The sequence below is a fragment of the Thamnophis elegans genome, chromosome 15, assembly GCF_009769535.1.
Source record: "Thamnophis elegans isolate rThaEle1 chromosome 15, rThaEle1.pri, whole genome shotgun sequence".
Taxonomy (NCBI): Eukaryota; Metazoa; Chordata; class Lepidosauria; order Squamata; family Colubridae; genus Thamnophis; species Thamnophis elegans.
The window spans coordinates 44577886-44602583 of NC_045555.1; the positions used below are offsets into that span (position 1 = coordinate 44577886).

At 44.7% G+C, this 24698-nt stretch overlaps 1 protein-coding gene across 1 annotated transcript in view; it reads left to right on the forward strand.

Moving 5' to 3' along the window:
* KIF20B (kinesin family member 20B) overlaps window positions 1-24698 on the forward strand; it is an 84507-nt gene that overhangs the window by 18892 nt on the left and 40917 nt on the right. Inside the window, exons 9-18 of the mRNA XM_032232352.1 lie at window positions 1079-1190; window positions 2357-2425; window positions 2530-2676; window positions 5184-5346; window positions 8452-8760; window positions 13484-13623; window positions 16130-16274; window positions 17844-18066; window positions 18998-19059; window positions 20850-20969. Of these exons, the coding sequence (XP_032088243.1) occupies window positions 1079-1190; window positions 2357-2425; window positions 2530-2676; window positions 5184-5346; window positions 8452-8760; window positions 13484-13623; window positions 16130-16274; window positions 17844-18066; window positions 18998-19059; window positions 20850-20969 (1490 nt within the window). The remainder of the gene's footprint in view (window positions 1-1078; window positions 1191-2356; window positions 2426-2529; window positions 2677-5183; window positions 5347-8451; window positions 8761-13483; window positions 13624-16129; window positions 16275-17843; window positions 18067-18997; window positions 19060-20849; window positions 20970-24698) is intronic.

Below are 24698 nucleotides of genomic sequence, written 5' to 3' on the forward strand. Positions count from 1 at the left end.
CACCCCCCCTTTGGCCTCTGTCTCCCAGCAGTTTGCCTCCTTGCATCAAACAGCTAACAGCCTGTTTCAGCTTTAACCCAGCTTGATTAGCACAAGCAGCTGGTTGGACCAGCCTCTCGACATCAGCTGTTTCAGCCATCGCCTATTGTCGCCTCTGTGCGCCCCCTTTTCAGCCTCCACGGGCCCCATTTTCCGCCCATTCTGAATCCGCCCATTCTGATTGCTCTGAATGCAGGGCAATCCCTTCAGCCTGGAACAGCTGATCATCGGGAGGCTGACCCAACTGACAATCAGCTGCTTGTGCTTAAAAGGGCTGTGCTGAAATTGAAACCGAAACACACTCTTTGCTGCAAGGAGGCAAAAGCAGATTTTTATTTCCTTGTGCTAATCAGGCTAACCTGAAACTGAAACTTGCTGGCTGCTGCGAAGAGGCAAATTGCCGGGAGCCAGAGGTAGATTTATTTTTCTCGTTTCCCTCCCCAAAAGCTAGGTGCGTCTTATACTTCGGAGCGTGTTATGCCTTGAAAAACATGGTAATTTCAAAAGCAAAATGTTGCTAAATCAGATATCAATTACCGCCTACTGCCAATTACCTCCACTAGGCCAATAAGATCCCATAGATTAGGCCTCCTCCGAATTCCATCAGCCGGCCAATGTCGACTGGCAACTACCCGGAGGAGAGCCTTCTCGGTGGCTGCTCCGACCCTCTGGAACGAACTCCCCGTGGAGATTCGCACCCTCACCACCCTCCAGGCCTTCCACATAGCCCTTAAAACCTGGCTGTTCCGACAGGCCTGGGGCTAAAGACTTCAACCCCACTCGAATAGTATGACTGTTGCGCCTTTTTAACGATGTATTGTCTTCATGTTTGTAACTCGTTTGTCTTTCCCTCCCCCTGAATTGTGAGCCACCCTGAGTCCCCTCAGGGAAAAGGGCGGCATACAAATAAAGTAATTCTAATTCTACTGAATTCTATTTTTTTTCCAATTACATTTTTCCAATTACTTTATCTACGTTTGCATACCTTGTAGGGCTTTGTTCCATAACTAATAAATTACTCTTGTTTTTTTTTTGAAAGATCTACAATGGGTTCACGTTTCAAACTCCCAAGAAGCTTATAAACTTATGAAAGTAGGCTTGAGACATCAGAGCTATGCTTCTACGAAGCTGAATGCCAACTCAAGTCGAAGGTAAAGAGGGAAACGCTTGGTATGCTTTGTATTTAATTTGTAAATCTTATCCAGTCCAGGCTTAATGCTCCCATTTGTTCATAATATGTTCTTTGATGTACAACTCAAATATTCTCATTTTGTATGTCTCCTTCCACAAACAACCACAAGATGGAGCTTACGAGCTGTCATTTTCATTCCTGACCAACCGGTGTTTACCTTAATAATAGCAGACTGTTTTCAGACAATCTTTAAACTTTCCATTTAAAGAAATTATAGCCAAGACACCTATTAAGTTGTTATTGATGTCAGGGTTCCAAATAGCATCCAAAAGTAAATCAGAATCCGGGGCAGAGTATTGTTCAAAGTTCCAATTTATTAAGAGAGCCACGTTGGCACATCTGGGAAAACCCGACTCTGAAAAGTTCCCGATTTCCCCCATCCAGTTGAAAGTTCAAGATCTTGCCCTCACCACCCACAAGTCCATCACGTAGTCCAATCTCCCATTGCCATGCTGGCCGTTCCACCCATCGAGTTCTGGTCCGTGGCACGACAAAACCGCGGTCCACTAAAGCGCGCCCGATTAAAGCGCGTACCTGACGTCATCAGCAGCGCGACAAATACGACCGCGGAGAAAAAAGGGCGCTTTAAAAAGCGCTTTTAAAGCAAGCTGATTCACGTAAAGGTGAGGGTTAGGGTTAGGTTAAGGGTTAGGGTTAGGTTTAGGGTTACGTTAAGCGTTAGGGTTAGGTTTAGGGTTACGTTAAGCGTTAGGGTTAGGTTTAGGGTTAGGTTTGGGAGGCTTAGGGTAAGGTTTTCGCGTTAATTTTAACTTTACCGCTCACAGCGTGATGTTTTCTTCCCGCTGTGATGACGTCAGGTACGCGCTTTCGTCGAGCGCGCTTTAGTCTACCGCGGTTTCGTGGTGGAACCGTTCTGGTCAGGTGTAGAGGCGCAAAGACAAAGGATGGCTTTCTAGAAAGGATTTTATAAATATAAATAAACTTTTCACAATTCACAATTTTGTTATGGCTTCGTAGCATCTTATCCCAAGGTCCCTTCCAACTCTGCTATTGTATTATATTGTATTGTGTTAAATTTGTTGGCTTTTGAGCTACATACAGGTGAGCAAACTACCATTTGCACCCAGAGGTGCTGGAAGTAACATTCTTGTTTTCTCTTAACAGCCATAGCATATTTACTGTGAAAATGCTAAAAATTGATTCAGAGACCACGCGTGTGATGAAAGTCAACGAGTAAGTCTTGAATAGTCTTAATGTTTCAGGAAATCATTATCTCTCTTTAAAACCATTGTGCGATCTGTTTCTGCGCTGAATGGGGTGCGCTTTGTGTCTTGTAGGTTGTTCCTGTGTGATCTCGCTGGCTCGGAGCGCTGCACGAGAACTTGCAACGAAGGGGAAAGATTAAAAGAGAGTGGAAACATTAACACATCACTGCTTATTCTAGGAAAATGCATCGGTGCCTTGAAATCCAACCAACAGACGAAGTAAGGATTGGAGGGTGTGTTTTTTTTCAGACTAGGCAAAGCTTAAGATATCTCAGCTACCCATTTATAGAAAGGGAAAAGAAAGGCTAAATAGGAAAGAAAAGTTTCTTTTACTTTCTTCCTGATTCCTCTTAATTTTCTTTCTAACTATAAAAAATGGTTCCACCACGAAACCGCGCTCGACTAAACCGCGTCCGACTAAACCGCATAGCTGACGTCATCAACAGGGCGACAACAGCGCGGAGACAGAAGCACGCTGTAAACCCTAAACCTAAAATTAACCCCTAAACCTAACCCCCCTAAACCTAATCCTAAACCTAACCCTTAACCTAACCCTTAACCTAACCCTAAACCTAATCCTAACCCTAAACCTAACCCTAAAGCTAACCCTAAAGCTAACCCTTACCTTAAGTTGAATCGGCTTGCTTTCAAAGCGCTATTTAAAGCGCCCTTCTTTCTCCGCGCTGGCTGTTGTCGCCCTGTTGATGACATCAGTGACGCGGTTTAATCGGGCGTGGCTTAGTCGAGCGCGGTTTTGACAGGTCACGATAAAAAATATATAAATTATGCATTTAGTGTTCTCCTAACCCTAGTTTTTTAAAAAAATGCTTGATAGTTTCTGTTGTGGCCCGGCAGGAGCCGTTGGAGCTGCCGCCAGACTCCGACAGCGAGGGGTCTTATGAGTCGGCTCTGAAGGAGGTGAAAGACCCTGGACAGGGTTCCGACTCCGAGCAGGGATCAGAGAGGCTGGTTGACCACCAGGAGGCGCCTGAGGCATGGCGCCGCTGTGAAAGCCAAAGGGAGTGTGCTCCTGACGTCAGGCCTTGGAACAGTGGGGAGGAGACAAGGGAGTTGGTCCTGGCAAAGGCGGGCAGATTGAGGTAGAGAGCAACCACGCCGATACAGAAGATAATTGGACCCAGGTGGTTGTAATTAGGCTCCTCTCAAGACAGTATATAAGGAGGGTCTTTGGGAGGAGTCTGGTTGCAGGATTCAACTTAATTATCAACGCCGGAGAAGCTGTTATCTGTATCTGTCGGAGTCTGGGTTGCTGCCAAGGTTCTTTATCTGTTCGTTCGTGTTTGGGCTTTCAGCCCCCAAGATTTATAATCCTGCTAATAAAGTGTTGTGGCATTCCAGCTAAGCTTGTCTTGGCATTTGTTACTGGACGGAGGAAGGGGGTCAGAACATATATATATATATATATATATATATATATATATATATTATATATATGTGTGTGTGTGTGTGTGTGTGTGTGTGCGTGTGTGCGTGTGTGCGTGTGTGCGCGTGTGCGCGTGTGTGTGTGTATATATATATATGTTCTGACCCCCTTCCTCCGTCCAGTAACAAAGGGATAAAGGGATATATATATATATTTAAAGTCACAACCCCTGGTATGCCCAAATATGGGAGGAAGGTCACACTTCCATTCTCTGTCCTTCGGCTCGTCACAAGAGACCATCCAGACAGAAACCCAATATTTTTTACAGTTGCTTTTTTGTTACATTTGTTATATTTATGCTGATAAATAAGTAAATAGAGCACAGGTTCGATTCCCAACAAGGGTGTGGCTAGCTGATGAGAGCTAAATAGCTTGAAATAGATCTATACTAGTCTCTCTTTATTTATTTATCAGCATAAATATAACATACATACATACATACATACATACATACATACATACATACATACATATATATATATATATATATATATATATATATATATATATATATAGTATTTGTGCTACAAAAGGCAAACAGTAAAAAAATATTGGGTTTCTGTCATGATGGTCTCTTGTGACGAGCCGATGGATAGAGAATGGAAGCAGTTAGTTATGTATGTATGTATGTATGTATATATGTATATGTGTGTGTGTGTGTGTGTTGTGCATATTTGTGCATATATTTGTAACAAAAAGGCAACAGTAAAAAAAATATTGGGTTTCTGTCTGGATGGTCTCTTGTGACGAGCCGAAGGACAGAGAATGGAAGTAGTGGTCTTCCTCCAATGTTTGGGCATACCAGGGGTTGTAAAATCTCTCTCTATATATATATTCTGATAACGGATAAGAGCCTGTGGCCTAATGGCTAAGATATCTGCCTAGTATGGAATATAGCCCAGGTTCAAATCCCAGTAAGGGTATGGCTAGCTGATGAGAGCTAAATAGCTTGAAATAGATCTATACTAGTCCCCCTTTATTTATTTATCAGCACAAAGAAAAACACACACACACACACACACACACATATGTTGTATCGGTGCTGATAAATAAATAAAGGGATAAATAAATAAAAGGGATAAATAAATAAAAGGGATAAATAAATAAAAATTATATATATATATATATGTATATGTATATGTATATGTATATGTATATGTATATATTTATATTTATATTTATATTTATATTTATATTTATATTTTTTATATTTATATTTATATTTATATTTTTTATATTTATATTTATATTTATATTTTCATATTCTTGTGCTTCATTCCAGGCTGCAACAGCATATTCCTTTTCGAGAGAGCAAGCTCACCCACTTCTTTCAAGGTTTCTTCAGTGGGAAAGGAAAGGTTTGCATGATAGTTAACGTCAGCCAGAGTCCCTCTGCTTACGATGAGACGCTCAACGTGCTCAAGTTCTCTGCAATTGCTCAAAAGGTAAATGGGTGCCAATGATTAGTGGCCGGGAACGAATGCCTACGACAAAATTACGGCAAACTGCCAAAAGTTTCAAGTTGTCGGACTTCACACTGAGATTTAATAATAAATCTCAGCTTCCTGGATATAGGTAGCCTTCGAGTTACAACAGTTCATGTAGCGACCGTTTGAAGTTATAACAGCAGTGGAAAAAAGTGACTTAGGACTATTTTTCACACTTACGACCGCTGCGCTATCTCTGTGCTCATGTGATTTACATTCGGGTGCTTGACAACTGGTTCATACTTACGACGGTTGCAGTGTCGTGCGATCCCCTTTTGCGACCTTCTGACAAGCCCAGGTCAGTGGGGAATCCAGATTCACTTCACAACCATGTTACTAATTTAACAACTGCAGTGATTCACTTAACAACCGTGACGAGAAAAACCATAAAACAGGGCAAAACTTCACAAATTTCTCACTTAGCAACATACGTGCTGGTCGTAAGTCGAGGATGACCTGTACTTACAACTTTATTCAGTATTAGGCTAATTTTGAACCAGGAGACGGTGGCTCAGTGGCTAAGACGCTGAGCTTGTTGATCAGAAAGGTCGGCAGTTCGGTGGTTCGAATCCCTAGCGCCGCGTAACGGAGTGAGCTCCCGTTACTTGTCCCAGCTTCTGCCAACCTAGCAGTTCGAAAGCACGTAAAAAGTGCAAGTAGAAAAATAGGTACCACCTTTGGTGGGAAGGTAACAGCATTCCGTGCGCCTGTGGCATTGAGTCATGCCAGCCACATGACCACGGAGACGTCTTCGGACAGCGCTGGCTCTTCAGCTTTGAAATGGAGATGAGCATCGCCCCCTAGAGTTGGGAACGACTAGCACGTATGTGTGAGGGAAACCGTTAGCTTTTATCTTTAGGTTAATTTTGACAGAAGCTTCTGAGGTACAATTTGGCTAGATGAGAAGCTTTATTGGAGACAAGAATGAAGCTATTGTTGATTTGTTCACAGTAGTGCAAAGCAGTCATTTTTCCCCCCAGTAGTTTAAACTAGTTTTTTCCCTTTTCCTCTTAGAGCTAACAGATACTTAATCAATCTGTTGCTGCCTCTGGGAAACATCTGGTTCATTTTGAGATCAATTCTCAAATGGAAATTACAGAAGTCTCTGCCCTTACTTCTGTCTTCATGTCTCAGATGTGCTAATTAGTAGTTTAAAGTGTAGAAAGGCCAGTGGCGGGGTAGTGGTAAAATTGTTGAAGTAAATCCAAAACAAAACAGATTTAAATCCGCCCTCAGCCATGGAAGCAGCCTGGGTCACTTTCGGCTAATCCCCTTATCCCGTTGGATTCTTGTGAGGCTAGTTAGGCGTGAGGATCTGTTGAATGACTTCCAAATGGGAGGGCCATGGATCTAACAAACAAGGATCTGTATTTTGAACCTAATCCTCATGGTATTTCAAAACTGGTTACATCAGTATATATAAGAAGCAATATGGTCGTAAGTCGTATGGTTTTTGCACTCACCGGTTTTTTTGGAGTATAAGACGCTCTGGAGTATAAGACGCACCAAGGTTTTGAAGAGGCAATTTTTGTTTAAAAGTAGGTAGGTAGATAGAGGGATAGACAGGGAGAGAAATACAGTAGGTAGGTAGGGGGAGAGAAAGTAGTTAATTAGGTAGATAGGTAGGTAGGTAGGTAGATAAAGGGATATAGAGAGAAAGAGAGAGAAATACAGTAGGTAGGTAGGGAGAGAGAGAGAGTAGATAGGTAGGTAGGTAGATAAAGGGAGAGAGAGAGAGAGAGAAATACAGTAGGTAGGTAGGTGTTCTGTAGCACAGCACTTAATCAATGTAATTCACATCAATCAAAGAGCTTTTCAAAAGGAAAAAAAAAGTTTTTGCACACTGCAAACCTCACAAAAATGGCCCGTTTTCCACAAAAACGGGCCCGGTGTCCCCCCCCCCCAAAAGGCCTGGGGGGGAGCAAAAATGAGCAAAAATGTTTTTCATGAAAATGGGCCCTTTTTTGTTAAAAAAATTGCATGCATAGCATTATGGAGGCTTATAGAGTGTTGCTGGGGGCTTGGGGGACAAAAACGGCACGTTTTTTTGCTCATTTCTCCTCTCCCCACCCCCTAGGAGCTCTCTAAAAGCCTCCATAAGGCTATGCACGGCCATTTTGGTGAAGGGGCGGGGCTTCGGGAGGCAAAAAAAATGCTGTATTCGGTGTATAAGACACACCCAGATTTTCAGCCTCTTTTTGAGGAAAAAAGGTGCGTCTTATACTCTGAAAAATACGGTAGATTCCGTTTTGTTCTATTTCTTCTACAAGAATATGGTGGAAATACTGCCCGAGCGATCCTGAACTTACTACAGTTCATTTGATGACTGTTCAAAGTTACAACAGCTCTGAAAAAAGTGACCCACCACCGTTTTTCACACTTGCGGCATCCCCAGGTTACGTAATCAAAATTCAAGCGCTTGGAAAACTGACTCCTATTTATGACGGTTCCAGTGTCCTGGGGTCACCTTTTGCAACAAGCAAAGTCTATCGGGAAGTCAGATTCACCTCACTGCCGTGATACTCACTTAACAACTCCAGTGATTCACTTAACAGGGAGCTGAGGTGGCGCAGTGGTTAAATGCAGCACTGCAGGCTACTTCAGCTGACTGCAGTTCGGCGGTTCAAATCTCACCGGCTCAAGGTTGACTCAGCCTTCCATCCTTCCGAGGTGGGTAAAATGAGGACCCGGATTGTTGTTGGGGGCGATATGCTGACTCTGTAAACCGCTTAGAGAGGGCTGAAAGCCCTATAAAGCGGTATATAAGTCTAACTGCTATTGCTATTGCTAGATATGGCAAGAAAGATTATAAAAAGGAGCACAATTCACTTAACAGGTGTCTCACTTAGCAACAGATATTTTGGGCTCAATTGGGATCGTAAGTTGAGGACTACCTGTAGTGTCTTTGGAGAGCTTTTTTAAAATCATATGCAGTGAGCATCTATGACAGTTACGATTTTGGAGCGGGGAATGGATAAGGATGAGTATAAGATATCCATAAATGCTGAAAGAATTCCATTAATTGTGGCTCTAAACACATTTTGTGACATCCATCTTGAATAGGTCATGGTACTGGATCCTGAGTCTCCCCTATTAGAGAGAGTTGACCATCGGTCCTTCAAAGCAGAATCTGGAAGTATCCTTGATGACGGTGTCCATTTACCCGCAAAAAGAGCAACCATATTTTGGGAGGGGACTCTGGAAGATGTGATGGAAGATGAAGAAGAGCTGGTGGAACAGGGTACCGAAGAACACCTGGGGGATTGTTTGGGAGAAGACACACATGAAAAGGAAGCTGACCCAACCGATGAGATGGAAAGCCAACTCGAAGACGAAGATAGTGATATCATTCTCAAAAAAGAACAATATCAGGTAACGTCTTCTGCTGGTGTCCATGTGTCTCAATCTTCAACCAAAAAGACTCTTAATGAGCATGGTTAGCGTCAAGGCAATTTAAAATTAGGATGGGGCAGTGAAGAGAAGTGGGATGTGGTAGCTCAGTGGCCAAGAGGCTGAACTTGTCGGTCGAAAGGTCAACAGTTCAGTGGTTCGAATCCCTACTGCCGCGTAACAGGATGAGCTCCCGTGACTTGTCCCAGCTTCTGCCAACCTAGCAGTTTGAAAGCACGTAAAAAATGCTAGTAGAGAACTAGGGACCACCTTTGGTGAGAAGGTAACCGCATTCTGTGCACCTGCTTTTAGTCATGCCGGCCACATGACCATGGAGACGTCTTCGGACAGTGCTGGCTCTTTGGTTTTGAAACGGAGATTATTTTATTTTATTTTATTATATTTATATGCCGCCCTTTTCCCCCCGAAGGGGACTCAGGGCAGCTCACAATTTAAATCGGGGAAGGGGGGTACAGACAGAAAATAAAAGATGAAACATAACAATACATAATTTAAAAACACACAACAGTCATACCATTCGAGACGGGGGCAACAGCTCTTTAGCCCCAGGCCTGTCGGAACAGCCAGGTTTTAAGGGCTTTGCGGAAAGCCTGGAGGGTGGTGAGGGTTCGAATCTCCACGGGGAGTTCGTTCCAGAGGGTCGGAGCAACCACAGAGAAGGCTCTCCTCCGGGTAGTCGCCAGTCGGCATTGGCCGGCGGATGGAATTCGGAGGAGGCCTAATCTGTGGGATCTAATCGGTCTAGTGGAGGTGATTGGCAGCAGGCGGTCTCTCAAGTACCCAGGTCCAAATGAGCACCGCCCCCCTACAGTCGGGAACGACTATCTCATATGTGCAAGAGGAACCTTTACTTTTATCTTTAGTGAAGAGAGAGAAAAACTAATCTGGTGCATCAGTTCCTATTAGAATTAATGCAGTTCATTAAGAGCAGGTGTTTTATCAGGATTGATGGATGGACCCTGTTTCCTTTCACATCGTTTCTTTGTAGTATAGTGAAGAAGATAGATTACCTTCAAACAACAAAGTCATATCTGGCTGATCTCACTAAAAACTAAGGAGGGTTAGTGTTCTGATCCTCTCCTCCATTCAGTAACGGAAGCCGAGACAAGCGTAAAATGGAATTTCCTTTAATTAGCAAGTCCAGACTCTCGGTGGCTGAAAGCCAAATAAACAAACTGATAAGGACTTTGGCAGCAAGTCTGAGAAACCTTGGCAGCAATGCAAACAAACTCTGGCAGCAATCCAGCCTGCCAAGTTCGTTTCTCTTTAGTCCCAAGCGTTGACTTCTGCAAGAAGGGCGTGGCACAAGCAGTCCCTTTTATAGTTGGGAGAGGAGCTTAATGACCATCAGCTGAGCGTAATTACCTGCTGTAATTACGTACTTGTTCTTGACGCCAAGTAGCCCTTCGACGGGCGTGCATCCCGGAACAACTCACAGTTGGTTTCTGGATCACTCTTGTCTCCTCCCCACTGGTCCAGGGCTCAGGCGCCACCTGGTGGCCAACCAGTCTCTCTGCGCCCTGCTTGGAGTCGGAACCCTGTCCAGGGTCCTCCACATCCTCCAGGGCCGACTCATAGGGCCCCTCGCTGTTGGAGTCTGGTGGCAGCTCCAATGCCTCCTGCCAGGCCACAACAGGTTAGTAAGAATATGGGACATTGACTAGACTGAGAAGAGTTTTTTTAAAAAACCTGGAAAATTGATAGCAAGTCATTAAACTGTTGCTAAGAAAATTACACAGACGTAGCTGAATAACGTTGGGAGACATAGCAATAGCAATAGCAGTTAGACTTATATACCGCTTCATAGGGCTTTCAGCCCTCTCTAAGCGGTTTACAGAGTCAGCATATCGCCCCCACAGTCTGGGTTCTCATTTCACCCACCTCGGAAGGATAGAAGGCTGAGTCAACCTTGAGCCGGTGAGATTTGAACCGCTGAACTGCAGATAACAGTCAGCTGAAATGGCCTGCAGTACTGCACCCTAACCACTGCACCCAACCTCGCAGTGGTTATCCCAAGTAGAACAACCAACAAGGTGGAGTAGAGTTAAAAAGGTGTATTTGGCGATGAGGGGAGGGAAACGAACGTTGAGCACTTCTCCAGAAAGAGAAAAAGTATTTAATAAAACCAATCATTGTCTAATCAATGATCAATAGCTACACAAGGTTCCATTATGCTACGTGCATTCAGTATAGGCAGTCTCTCTAGCTGTATTAAGAGCCAAGGTGGCGCAGTGGTTAAATGCAGCACTGCAGGCTACTGCTAGATCAGCAGGTCAGCGGTTCAAATCTCACCGGCTCAGGGTTGACTCAGCCTTCCATCCTTCCGAGGTGGGTAAAATGAGGACCCAGATTGTTGGGGGCAATATGCTGACTCTCTGTAAACCGCTTAGAGAGGCCTGAAAGGCCTATGAAGCGGTATATAAGTCTACTGCTATTGCTATTGCTATTGCTATTGCTGTTGGTGAGGAGCTGTTTTAATTTAGGTCTAAAGTGTTTGTGTCGAACTGGTAAGATTAAAGCTATTTTCTTTGAGGTTATCTTGCTCCTGTGACTTTCTGCATCATCCACTTGCTTAATATAGTTCCTTTTATTAGCCAAGTTCCTTCCATGGTAGTAACAGGAACTGAGCTGGACTCAAAGGGCCCTTTGCCTAGCAACCGAAAAGCAGAATTTTATATGTGGAAAGAAATATAGCTTCTGCTTCTCCTGCATATCTGTAGCTTGCTTTTCTACAACAACCTATCCTCAAAGTTGATTTTCAATGCTCTAATTTGACAACGAAAATAAAATAAAATATAAAAACGTTATAAAAGCCATCCTGTTAGCTAGCAAATTAAAGAGTGTAATAAATCAGGCTGCTTTTAGAAATGAATTTAGACATAAACCCAGAAGGACGTTTCTTCCAACACAAGGAAGGATCAAACAGGAAACCACCATCCAGAGGTTGTTAGGAATATAATCTAACGGTTGGGTTGGCAATATATAAATCATGTAACAATGCTATACCTCTTTCTTTAAATCATACTGTAAAATGTGATTGGTTGCTGTTTCCTCAACTGGCCATAAGAGGGAGCCTTAGGGTCATGTGACCCCCTTTTGTGACCTTCTGACAAACAAAGTCAATGTGGAAGCCAGATTCACTTAACAATTCAGCAATTCAGTTAACCGCTGTGGCCAAAAACGTCGTAACGTGGTGCAAAATTCGCTGAACAAATGTTTCACTCGGCAACAAAGATTTTAGGCTTCATCGTGGTCGTAAGTCGAGGACTACCTGTGATGGGTGAAGAAGAAAATGGGGAATAACTATACGGGTACGTCTGTTGATAATATGGGCTGTCCTGTGAATGTATTGATTTAGGAAGCGTTCCATCTTTGCTTAAAGACTGCCTTATTCAATACTGCTCTACATGGAGCTGCCCCTGAAAAGTGTTCGGAGACTACAGTTGGTCCAGAATGCAGCCGCGCGAGCGATATCGGGTGTACCTAGGTACACCCATGTTACACCTATCCTCCGCAAGCTGCACTGGCTTCCTATTGGTCTCCGAACGCGCTTCAGGGTGCTAGTTATTACTTTTAAAGCCCTACGTGGCTTAGGACCTGGATATCTGAGAGACCATCTCCTGCCACATACCCCCCAACGACCAATAAGATCACACAGGTTGGGCCTCCTCCGAGTGCCATCGACCGGACAATGCCAGCTGGCGGCCCCTCGGGGGAGGGCCTTCTCTGTAGCTGCACCGGCCCTGTGGAACGATCTACCCGTAGAGATCCGGACCCTTCCCTCTCTCTCGGCCTTCCGAAAAGCCACTAAAACCTGGCTGTTCCGGCAGGCCTGGGGCTGTTGAACATGGTCCAGCCCCACTTAAATGGAATGTATGGTGGGTTGTTTTTAAATTGTATCTCACGTTACTTTCTTAACTTTTATTTTTATCTTTCTGTAAGCCGCCCAGAGTCCTACGGGATTGGGCGGCATACAAATTTATTAAGTTACTAAATTGCTAAATTGCATCTTTTGCCTAAGGCAGTGTTTCCCAAACTTTTGACATATGTGTTCCCCTTCTATAATTTTCGTAACGCTGAGTACCCCTCCTAAAAAGCATATGCTTTAATAAAAATCAAAATATATTTATTTTTTCTTTTTTTGGTACATACGCAAAATAAACGAAAGTTATATTATAAAGAACATTTATTTGATTGAATGAGAAGGATGAAATTGTGTCACGCCTCACAAGACGGTCTAACCGTTAGATAACACTGCAATTCTCCGGCGTTTAAACAGCTCCGCGGCTCAACGTCAACTGTTAACGTTCCCGCAGTTTAAAAATGGCCAAACCCGAGCTGCGCGAAGGATGCGCAGAAGTTCCCGCCATAATGAGTTGCGATACGATGTACGATGGCCCCAGTTCCCATGTAAAAACTGCGATACGCGCCTATTTCTTTCCTTGTTCTGTGGGCGCAGCTAAGCACGGTGCAGTGGATATTCCCACGTGATCCCCACCAAACTCCGGTGCAACACGTACCCCCACCAAACTTCCCGTACCCCTGGGGTACGCGTACTACACTTTGGGAAACACTGGCCTAAGGGACAGGATTACTAGAGTTTAGCATCGTGTGTACAGAAACTCAGCTTGCATGTCGTAACATAGAAAGTCTCATAATGTTTATTCCTGGTTCTCCTTTTTAGAAGTTACTTGATGTCATAGAAGAATTAAGGAATAAGTTGATAGAGGGGAAAAAAGCTGAGCTGTACAAGGAGCTCAAAATCCGCGAAGAAGTTACTCAAGAATGTTTCAAGTACTTCAGTGCAAAAGAGAGTGATCTCAAGTAAGTCTTCTGGGGTTGCTGTTGTTGTTTTGTGCGCCTGGGGAGTTATAGGATATTTTCTAGCATGCAACAAAGGTGTGTGCGTATTGGGTCAGAGTTTGTCAGGCAGCAAATTACTCAGCAGTGGTGAAGCTATTTCTTGTGCATTTTTAGATAAAACAAGGATTGGAAAAAAGTTTTAGACACTACTCAACATTTAAGATTGTCACTTAAAGGTTATTCACTTGTACACTACTGTGTTCTGAGCCCCTCCTCCGTTCAGTAACGAAAGCCGAGACAAGCGTAAAATGGAATGTCATTTAATAACAAGACCAGACTCTCGGTGGCTGAAAGCCAAATAAACAAACAGATAAGGACCTTGGCAGCAAGTCCGACAAAGCTTGGCAGCAATGCAAACAAACTCTGGCAGCAATCCAGCCTGCCAAGTTAGTTTCTCTCTAGTCCAAGCGTTGACTTCTGCAAGAAGGGCGTGGCACAAGCAGTCTCTTTTATAGTCTGGAAAGGAGCCTAATGACCACCAGCTGAGCGCAATTGCCTCCTCTAATTGCATAATTGGCCAACCAGTCTCTCTGCACCCTGCTCGGAGTCGGAACCCTGTCCAGGGTCCTCCACATCCTCCAGGGCCGACTCATAGGGCCCCCCGCTGTCGGAGTCTGGTGGCAGCTCCAACGGCTCCTGCCGGGCCACAACACTACTGATAGGTAGCATTCTCATTCACCTGTAAAGCAACCTATTTCCAGATAACTTGAATTATAAATTTACCCAGTTTTCCAGAAAATAAGACCTACACAGATAATAAGCCCAATCGGGCTTTTGAGCGCATGTGCTAAAATAAGCCCTCCCGCAAAAATATTTAAGCACATGTACAGCTGATCCCCGCCATTTCCTCTGGTTGCTTGCTATCAAACAACATGAGGTGAGGCGACCGGGGGGGGGGAGGAAGGCAGGGAGAAACATGCCCCATGCACCTCACATGCCATTTCCTAACGCCCCCCCCCCCCGAATCCTAGCCATCGCTGCCCTTTTGTCATGCTAAGAGGAACCCCGCAACAATGCAGAAGCCATGAGGTGACCACGCTCGGTGCCTCCTACACCTCAAAATTAATAAGGCCTCTCCAACGATAAGGCCAAGCACTTATTTTGGGGGTTAAAGAGCCGAGGTGGCGCAGTGGTTAAATGCAGCACTGCAGGCTACTTCAGCTGACTGCTAGTTCTGCAGCTCGGCGGTTCAAATCTCACCGGCTCAGGGTTGACTCAGCCTTCCATCCTTTCGAGGTGGGTAAAATGAGGACCCGGATTGTTCGGGGCAATATGCTGACTCTGTAAACCGCTTAGAGAGGGCTGAAAGCCCTATGAAGCGGTATATAAGTCTAACTGCTATTGCTATTAAAAGAAAATAAGACCCTGTCTTATTTTCGGGGAAACATGGTATACTTAACAAAATGGGTCAAATGTGTAATAGATTTTGATTATGTAATTACATATGGCAGATGATATATTCTGGCCTGGTATATTCTCTAGCCCAGGGGTCTCTAATCACCCTGGCCACAGCCCACTACCAGGCCATGACCTAATTGCCCCAGGGCACATGCATATGTGCGCTGGCCTGGTGCTCGGGTTAGTTGAGCTGCATGCACATTGGCCCCCTACTTGTGTGGCCCGGTTCCTCTCTGCCCCCCCCCTCTTCCGCCCCTGGCCAGGCCATCAAGTCCCAAAGAGTGGGCGACTGCTGCTTTAGGCTATTTATGTAGAAATAGGAAGTTTATAAGGAAAACCTTTTAGGATTTGATTTGCCTGTATGAGACATACTACAAATTAGATGGAGTGACACTGGAAGCCTTGTCCATCAATTAAAATCCTGTGTTTACATAAATTAATGGTATAGTGCGATTTTTCCATTCCCAGTAAGCAAATGGCCAGTTTTCCTCCTGCGTTTCTTCCGGCTTCATCATGATAATAAAGTTGCTATGCATAATAAGGAACTTGCATGCAAATTGCAGGTTCACCGACAAATGCGCGCTCGACAAAAGCGCGCCGACAAAACCGCGGGGAGAAAAGCACGAGTTCGAAATCGTGCCGACGAATGAGCACAGAAGCGCGCTGACAGAATCGCGCTCTAAACCTTACCCTAAAGGTAACCCTAAACCTAACCCTAACCTAACCCTAAAGCTAAACCTACACCTAAACGTAACCCTAACCCTTACCTTAACCGTAATGGCGCTTCTGTCGGCGCTCTTTTGTGGGCGCGCTGTCGACGTTGCGGTTTTATCGCCGTGGTTTTGTTGGCGTGCTGTTGTCGGGCGCGCATTTATCGGGTCACGCAAATTGCAATTTCTCATATCCAATATGTTTATCTCTTCCAGCTAAGATTTCTTTTTTTTTTTTTAAGAATTAGTTGAAGGGTATAAATTGGTATGATTTGTTTCCAAGACAAATTATTTTATAATATAATATTATTTCCAAGACAAATGATTAAGAGAATTATTTCTCTTTCTGATCTATTTAGGGAGATCTATACCTATAAAGAAGAAATAATGGCGACCACGTGTGAGGAACGGATGAACATCTACAAGGACCTGTTGAAGGACTGTACCGCACCCCCAGATGGCAAAGGAGGAGCAGAAGATTCCCTACAAGAGGATGAAAAAGCAGTAAGTTTTGTTCCAGCAAATGTAAGCGGTTGTGTTATCGGGTACTCCTCAGCTAATGACCACTTGTTCAGAGATCAAAATTAAGGCAGTGCTGGACAAGGAGACTTACAATGCGTGCATCCCGAAACAACTCACAGGAGGTTTCTGTGTCAGCCTCTCTTGTCTCCTCCCCACTGATCCAAAGCTCAGTCGTCACCTGGGACCAACTAGTCTCTCTGCGCCCTGCTCGGAGTCAGAACCCTGTCCAAGGTCCTCCGCATCGTTCAGGGCTGACTCATAGAGCCCCTCGCTGTCAGAGTCTGATAGCAGCTCCAAAGGCTCCTTTCGAGCCACAACAGAGCTTAATACAGACAAAGAGAACCTCCTCTATACAGGGCAGTTAAGCTTAGCCTAAGCCACGCCCAGGCACCTAGCTGTCTCCAGCAAATACTGTTTCAGTTTCTACTGTAAACAGACCTCATTGGCCAACCTGTTACCATGTCTCTGCCAGTCATGAATATTATGACAGCATGGCTATGTGACGTCAGGATTTACAGCCACCGCATTTAGCGACAAAGTTGCCGACCTCAAGGAATGTAGTTAAACAAGGACTTCCTGTACTTACCGCTTCCTGCCAGGTCAGCCTGGCGGCTTTGAGATACGGCCAGTGAAGCTGCCATCTTTGGCTTATTCTTAGCAAGCAACGCTTGAGCAAGCCATGGCTTAATTTAATTTCGGAACCCAGAGCCGAGGTGGTGCGGTGGTTAGGGTGCAGTACTGCAGGCCATTTCAGCTGACTGTGATCTGCAGTTCAGCGGTTCTAATCTCACCGGCTCAGGGTTGACTCAGCCTTCCATCCTTCCGAGGTGGGTAAAATGAGGACCCAGACTGTGGGGGTGATATGCTGACTCTGTACACCGCTTAGAGAGGGCTGAAAGCCCTATGAAGCGGTATATAAGTCTAACTGCTATTGCTAACTGCTATTTGCTATTTCCTTTCCCCCCTTTTTTTCCTTTCCCCGGATGGCTTTCAATAATACTGTTAATTTACGCTTCTGAGGCTTATGATGTACTTGCATGTTTTATGTTACCCTTCTACTTTTCCCTCCTGCTTTTTTTTTTTTCATGTAAATATGTTTTTATTTTCCATTTTCGTTTTCGTACAGTCACATATATACTGTGCATAACCGGGGCCATATAACATTAAACAATAAACACAGCCATTCCTCTTGTCAATAATACCCCCCAAAATAGAAACCCAATGTACCACTTCGATCCTCCATACACCCTTTCTTTCGCCCCCCTCCAACTTTCCATCTTCCCTCCAACATTCCCCTCTACCCTACTTCCTCTCCCCCTCTACCACTCCTCTCTCCCGGTACACTCCCTCCCTTCCTTCTCACCCTCCCTCCAATCCTCTATCCCACCCTCTCTCCCCCTCTTTCTTCTATCCCGCTACTCCTCCCTTCGGTGTATTTCTACTATATGTCAATGTACTTAACTTATCCTATTTTTTTTTCCTATTTTCCCTCCTGCTTTTAAATGTCCTGTTTTTTTGGGGGGGGGGGTTTGTTTGTTTGTTTGTAACAAGGAAGGTGAAGATGGAGAAGCTGGAAGCGCAGCTGATTTTCCCAGTATGGTGGGGTCACTGCAGCAGAACGTTGCTGATATCAAACAGCAGGCAGAGATGGCGTTTGGGATGCTGGATGCTTTGGAAGAACCTCAACTCACCATCGAGCAACTTCAAAAGCAGTTGGCTGACACTACAGCAAAACTCGCCCAGGCTCAAGAGGACCTTTTCAGCCGGCATAAAGGTACAACGAGAGCTGAAAACCCAAAGCCAATAAAACTACAGGTAGTGCACAATTGAGCCCAGAATTTATGTTGCTAAGTGAGAAACTTGTCAAGTGAGTTTTGCCCAAATCTTATGACTTTTCTTGCCACATTTGGTAAGTGGATCACTGCACTTGTTAGCAGTTAGCAATAGCAGTTAGACTTATATACCGCTTCATAGGGCTTTCAGCCCTCTCTAAGCGGTTTACAGAGGGTGCAGTACTGCAGGCCACTTCAGCTGACTGCAGTTCTGCAGTTCGGCTGTTCAAATCCCACTAGGCTCAAGGTTGACTCAGCCTTCTATCCTTCCGAGGTGGGTAAAATGAGGACCCAGACTGTGGGGGGCAATATGCTGACTCTGTAAACCGCTTAGAGAGGGCTGAAAGCCCTATGAAGCGGTATATAAGTCTAACTGCTATTGCTATTTGCAACCTTCCTTAACGGGTTCCGACCAGGAAAGGAAATGGACCATTTTTCACATTGACGGGTGTTGCAACATCCCCATGGTCATGTGATGAAAATTCAAACGCTTGGCAACTGACTCTTATTTATGACAGCTGCTGTGGTCCCGGGGTCACGGAAAGTCAATGGGGAAGCCAGATTCACTTAACAACCGCAGTGATTCACTTAACAACTGTGGGAAGAAAGATTGTAAAATGGGGCAAAACTCACTTAAGAAATGTTATCACTTAGCAACAGAAATTTTGGACTCTACTGTCGTCATAAGTTGAGGGCTGCCTGTACTATCAAGGCTTGGAAATGAATTTGTTTCCAGGTCCGAAGGAACTCTAAAACTCAATAAAAGCATTCTATAAATCAGTATGCAGATTAAGTCTTGTTTCTTTCATTGTTTGAAAATAAAAATGAACCAGTGATGAATATTAAAGATACGCTAAACTACTTACATTCCAGCAGCGGTAATGCTAGAAGATAAACTGACGGAATCTACTAAAGTCCTTCAAGATGCTACTGAGGTAAAGATTGTTCATTCCATTGAAATCAGTAGTCTCTTTGTCGCGAAAGCAGAACAAAAGTAGATTGGTCCATGGAGAGAAAAATGGGGAGACAATCAAATCACTTGCTCCCACCCTTGCCAAAAAAATCCCCTCAGAAAAATCATTAATCTTTCTTCTTTCTTCCTCCTCCTCTTCTTCGTCTTCTTCTTCTTCTTCTTCTTCTTCTTCTTCTTCTTCTTCTTCTTCTTCTTCTTCTTCTTCTTCTTCTTCTTCTTCTTCTTCTTCTTCCTCCTCCTCCTCCTCCTCCTCCTCCTCCTCCTCTTCTCCCCTGAAGAGTGTTCAGAGACTACAATTGGTCCAGAACGCAGCCGCGTGAGCGATATTGGGTGTACCAAGATACACCCATGTCACACCTATCCTCCGTGAGCTGCACTGCCTTCCTATCGGTCTCCGAACGTGTTTCAGGGTGTTGGTTATTACCTTTAAAGTCCTACATGACTTAGGGCCCGGATATCTGCGAGACTGTCTTCTGCCGCATACCTCCCAATGGCCGATAAGATTACACAGGGTGGGCCTTCTCAGGGTACCGTCGACCAGACAATGTCGTCTGGCGACCTCCCGGGGGAGGGCCTTCTCTGTAGCCCCTCCGACCCTATGGAACGATCTACCCCCGGAGATCACGGCCTTCCGAAAGGCTACCGAAACCTAGCTATTCCGGCAGGCCTGGGGCTGTTGACCTCATGTATGAGGTCCAGCCCCGCCTAGATTGAGTGTATGAAGTGATCTTTTAATCTGTTTTTATTCTCCCTATTTTAATTTTTTATTTTTGAAATGTATTTCTGTAAGCCGCCTGGAGTCCTTCGGGATTGGGCGGCCTACAAATTTATTAAACAGTTCTTTCTTTCTTTCTTTCTTCCTTCCTTCCTTCCTTCCTTCCTTCCTTCCTTCCTTCCTTCCCTCCTCCTTCTTCTTCTTCTTCTTCTTCTTCTTCATCTTCATCTTCATCTTCTTCATCATCTTCTTCATCATCTTCCTCTTCTTCTATTTTTTCTTTTCTTATGTACGTATGTATGTATGTTCCAGCATAACTCTGGAGTGCCTCAAGCAATTTCAACCAAACTTGGTACACAGATGACTTACCCTCTGGAAACAAATACTGGGCGGGGGTGGGGGGTGGGGGGGGGACACACCCTTGGTGTGAATGTATTCCAGCATAACTCTGGAATGCATGGCCCGTTATGGAGATTGAGTGTGGTGTCCTAGAGCAGCAATTGTTTGTGATGTCAGTTCCTTCACAGCTTCCTCTGGAAAGCCAGTGGTGACGTTTGCTCTCTGTACCAGGATCATAGACAGGGCAGGAAATAGGAGCGCATGGCAGAGGGAAGGGATGGTGGGCACGGGAGATGGGGAAGAAAGGCCCCTCCCAATGGCTCCCTGTCAGACAAACGCTTCGGGGCAAAGTGCCAGGATCGTTGGAAAGACGAGCGCATGGGAGGGATTGGATAGGAATGATGGACATGCGAGTAGCGGGAAGAAAGTCCCTCTCAATGGCTCCCTTTCAGACAAACGCTTTGATGTCTATAAATACCCGGGCAATGCCAGGTTATCAGCTAGTTAAAAAATAAAAACATGGAAGGCACTTTGTCAGTGAATATTGGCATACAGAGAAATAGACTTTCAAATTGAGGCGTCCCAAAGGCCGTAATGAAGCTAGCACAACCGAACTTGAGACGATATTTTGTTGTAAGTTGCCAACTGTGCGCAGACACATCTCTTCTCAGACTTCTTTCTCTCTCCCCCCTCCCAAGAAAATGGCTCTACAGAACAAACACATTGAGGAGCTGAGCCAAGCTGTGCAACAGAAGGACCGAGATATAAGTCAGCTGCAAACTCTGGTTGGTCACTTGGAAGCTACCCTAAAAGATTCCGTGAGTATTTCATCTTTCTCCCTGATCATTTCAAAGATGTAGTTAGTTTATAGTTTATAGTTTTATTGATTTGTATGCCGCCCACTCCCGAAGGACTCCGGGCGGCTTACAATAAAACAAGGGAGGGGGGAATAATACACAAACAATATTAAAATATACAACAATCACAATCTCCGGGGGGCTGGATATATCGAGGGCCCCCCGGCCTGCTGGAGCAGCCAGGACTTGGTGGCTTTGCGGAAGGCCGGGAGGGTAGTAAGGGTCCGGATCTCCACGGGGAGATCGTTCCAGAGGGCCGGAGCTGCGACAGAGAAGGCTCTCCCCCGGGGAGTCGCCAGCCGACATTGGCTGGCAGATGGAATCCGGAGGAGACCTAACCTGTGTGATCGAATCGGTCTATGGGAGGTGATCGGCAGGAGGCGGTCTCTCAGGTACCCAGGTCCGATGCCATGAAGGGCTGATGTAGCTGTGTCTCCTGTTAATGTCAAGGTTTGCTAAGCTTTTAGAGGTAATCCAACAGTCAGTTAGAATTGGGCTCCAAAGACAACCTTTCCAATGTTATTTTTTTTTAATAAGTCAGCCTTTATGTTTCCAATCTTTTAAGCTAAAGACTTTTGAAAATAGCGGGACAAATACGTTTCCCCACTCTTTGATTTTCTACTCTATGGTTTTGTTTTTATTTTGCCCATATTGGAACGTAACTGCAGGAAGAAAAGTAATGTTTGGCTTGCTGTTGGACATTAGAAAAAATGTCTGACCTCCTAGAGGCAGTCGGTTCACCGACAAAACCGCGCACGACAAAACCGCGCCGAGAAAACCGTGAGGTCGAAATCGCGCCGACAAAAGCGCGACTTCAACAAACAACGCGAAAACAACGTAATAACCCTAAACCTAACCCTAACTCTTTCCTTAACCCTAATCACGCTTTTTTAATTTTTTTTTCCTCTTACATACAATTCTAGGTATACATTCATATAGTTAATATTCTTCTTTACATTTCTCATTCTTATACATTTATTATTCTATTTAAAAGATTATAATATACAGTTTGGGTTGCTTTATTTACCATCCCATCTGTCTGTTTTAACACTAGCTTATTTTTCCTTTCCTTTCTCCCTTCCTTCCTTCCTTCCTTCCTTCCTTCCTTCCTTCCTTCCTTCCTTCCTTCCTCCCTCCCTCCCTCCCTCCTGTCCTTTCCCTTCCTTCTTCCTTTATCCCTCCCCTACTCTTCTTCCCCTTCCTACCCACTCTCTTTCTTTCCCTTCCCTAACTGAAACTAAAGGAAACAAAGTCACCTGACCAAGAAAATATTACCTCGGCGCTATTCCTTTATTTTGGCAGACGCAAATAGTTGCTTTAATGGCTTAGATTTGGCAAGTCAAGTGCCTGAAGAACTTGAAATCTGTGACATCATTTAAGATGAAACCAACAACAATACCCTGAAATGAAATGAAAATCAAATGAAATCAAAACTCTGTCTTGAGGGCTGAAGCTAGATGTCTAGAGAGATGCTTACCATGAAATGTGGTGCTTGCTAATAGTTTGGCTGCCTTCCGAAAAGAATTGGATCAATTCATGGAAGTCAAGGTGATCAGTGACTCTTAGCCTTTGATGGCAGGGTGACCACCTCTGAAGGCCATCTGCTAAACAGGGCTCTCCAACCTTGGCAACTTTAAGCCTGGTGGACTTCAGCTCCCAGAATTCCCCAGCCAGCTTTGGAATTCTGGGAGTTGAAGTCCGCCAGCCTTATAGTTGCCAAGGTTGGGGACCCCTGTGCTAGAAGACAAGTGGGTTTCTTTGTGGAGCTGGTTGGCCACTGTGTGAAAGAGTGCTGGACTAGATGGCCCCAGGGGGTCTTATCCAGCAGGGCACCACTTACAATTTATTTGGGAGAAAATCAATAAGAAACATGGTCAAAACATGTATGTCAGACCGTGAGGTGGCATCTCTGATAATTAATGTGCCGAGAAATTGTCCCCAAAGTTACATATTGCTCATGTCATGGCTCTCCCAATTGCAATGTAGAGCCATCAGGAAAAAAGTAATGAAGAAAAATTGATGCTTTCGAATTGTGCCGGTGAAGATAGCAATAGCAGTTAGACTTATATACCGCTTCATAGGGCTTTCAGCCCTCTCTAAGCGGTTTACAGAGTCAGCATATTGCCCCCAACAACAATCCGGGTCCTCATTTTACCCACCTCGGAAGGATGGAAGGCTGAGTCAACCCTGAGCCGGTGAGATTTGAACCGCCGAACTGCAGAACTGCAGTCAGCTGACGTAGCCTGCAGTGCTGCATTTAACCACCGCGCCACCTTGGCTCCAAGATGGCTCAGAATACCTTTGAGTGGATGGAATCAAGTTCAGTACTAGATGAAATAAATCCAGAGAGCTAAATGGAAGTTGTAATAATGAAGCTAAAGCAAAATTAAATAATTTTGGCACATAGAGGCCGGAGTCAATGAAGAAAACCCTGAAGCGTGAAAATAAATAAATCAAAGAAGACCAGCCAGATAGATACTATCAGTAGTATGACTTACAAGAATTCAATGAAGCAGCTCCTGACAATCTCATTGAAATATGTGCATTGATGTACCAAGATTTAAAAGTAAGTGGACAGTAACTAAGACCCATGACCCGTCAAAACCGCGGTCCACTAAAGCGCGCCCGATTAAAGCGCGTACGTGACGTCATCATCAGCGCGACAAATACGACCGCGGAGAAAAAAGGGCGGTTTAAAAAGCGCTTTTAAAGCAAGCCGATTCACATAAAGGTAAGGGTTAGGGTTAGGGTTAGGTTAAGGGTTAGGATTAGGTTTAGGGTTACGTTAAGCGTTAGGGTTAGGTTAAGGGTTAGCGTTAGGTTAAGGGTTAGGTATAGGGTTAGGTTTAGGGTTAGGCTTAGGGTTAGGTTTAGGGTTAGGTTTGGGAGGGGTTAGGGTAAGGTTTTCGCGTTAATTTTAAGTTTACCGCTCACAGCGTGCTGTTTTCGTCGCGCTGTGATGACGTCACGTACACGCTGTAGTCTACCGCGGTTTTGTGGTGGAACCACTAAGACCATCCCCGTTGAAAAAGGCACTCAGCCTTGCGTAGGCATAAAAACTTTTTGTGGTGTCCTCATTTTTCATGTCATTACAACAAGCTGTTCCTAAAACATAAGGAGCTTTAGGGAGCAACTTCTTAAGCAGCGTGGGAAGTGTGATTCTCGCACCTCGAAATGTTTTCCCAGGCAAGTTGATGTTCTCTTGATTTGAGTCTGTCATCTGCACCTCTATGACTGTTCTGGTTTGGCTTTGCAACTCAACAAGACCGACACAGACTTCAGAAATGCAGAAAAAAACAGTTACTGCCAACCTGCCTTCCATTGAGGGCCTGCGTACTGCATGAGTCAAAAAGAGGGTTGTGAAAATATTTACGGACCCATCGCATCCTGGACATAAATAGTTTCAACTTCTGCCCTCAAAACGACGCTATAGGGCACTGCACACCAGGACAACTAGACACAGGAACAGTTTTTCCCGAACGCCATCACTCTGCTAAACAAATAATTCCCTCACTACTGTCAAACCATTCACTAAGCTTGCATTACTATTAGTCTTCTCATTGTTCCTATCACCCATCTCCTCCCACTTATAGCAATAGCAGTTAGACTTATATACCGCTTCGTAGGGCTTTCAGCCCTCTCTAAGCGGTTTACAGAGTCAGCATATCGCCCCCAACAACAATCTGGGTC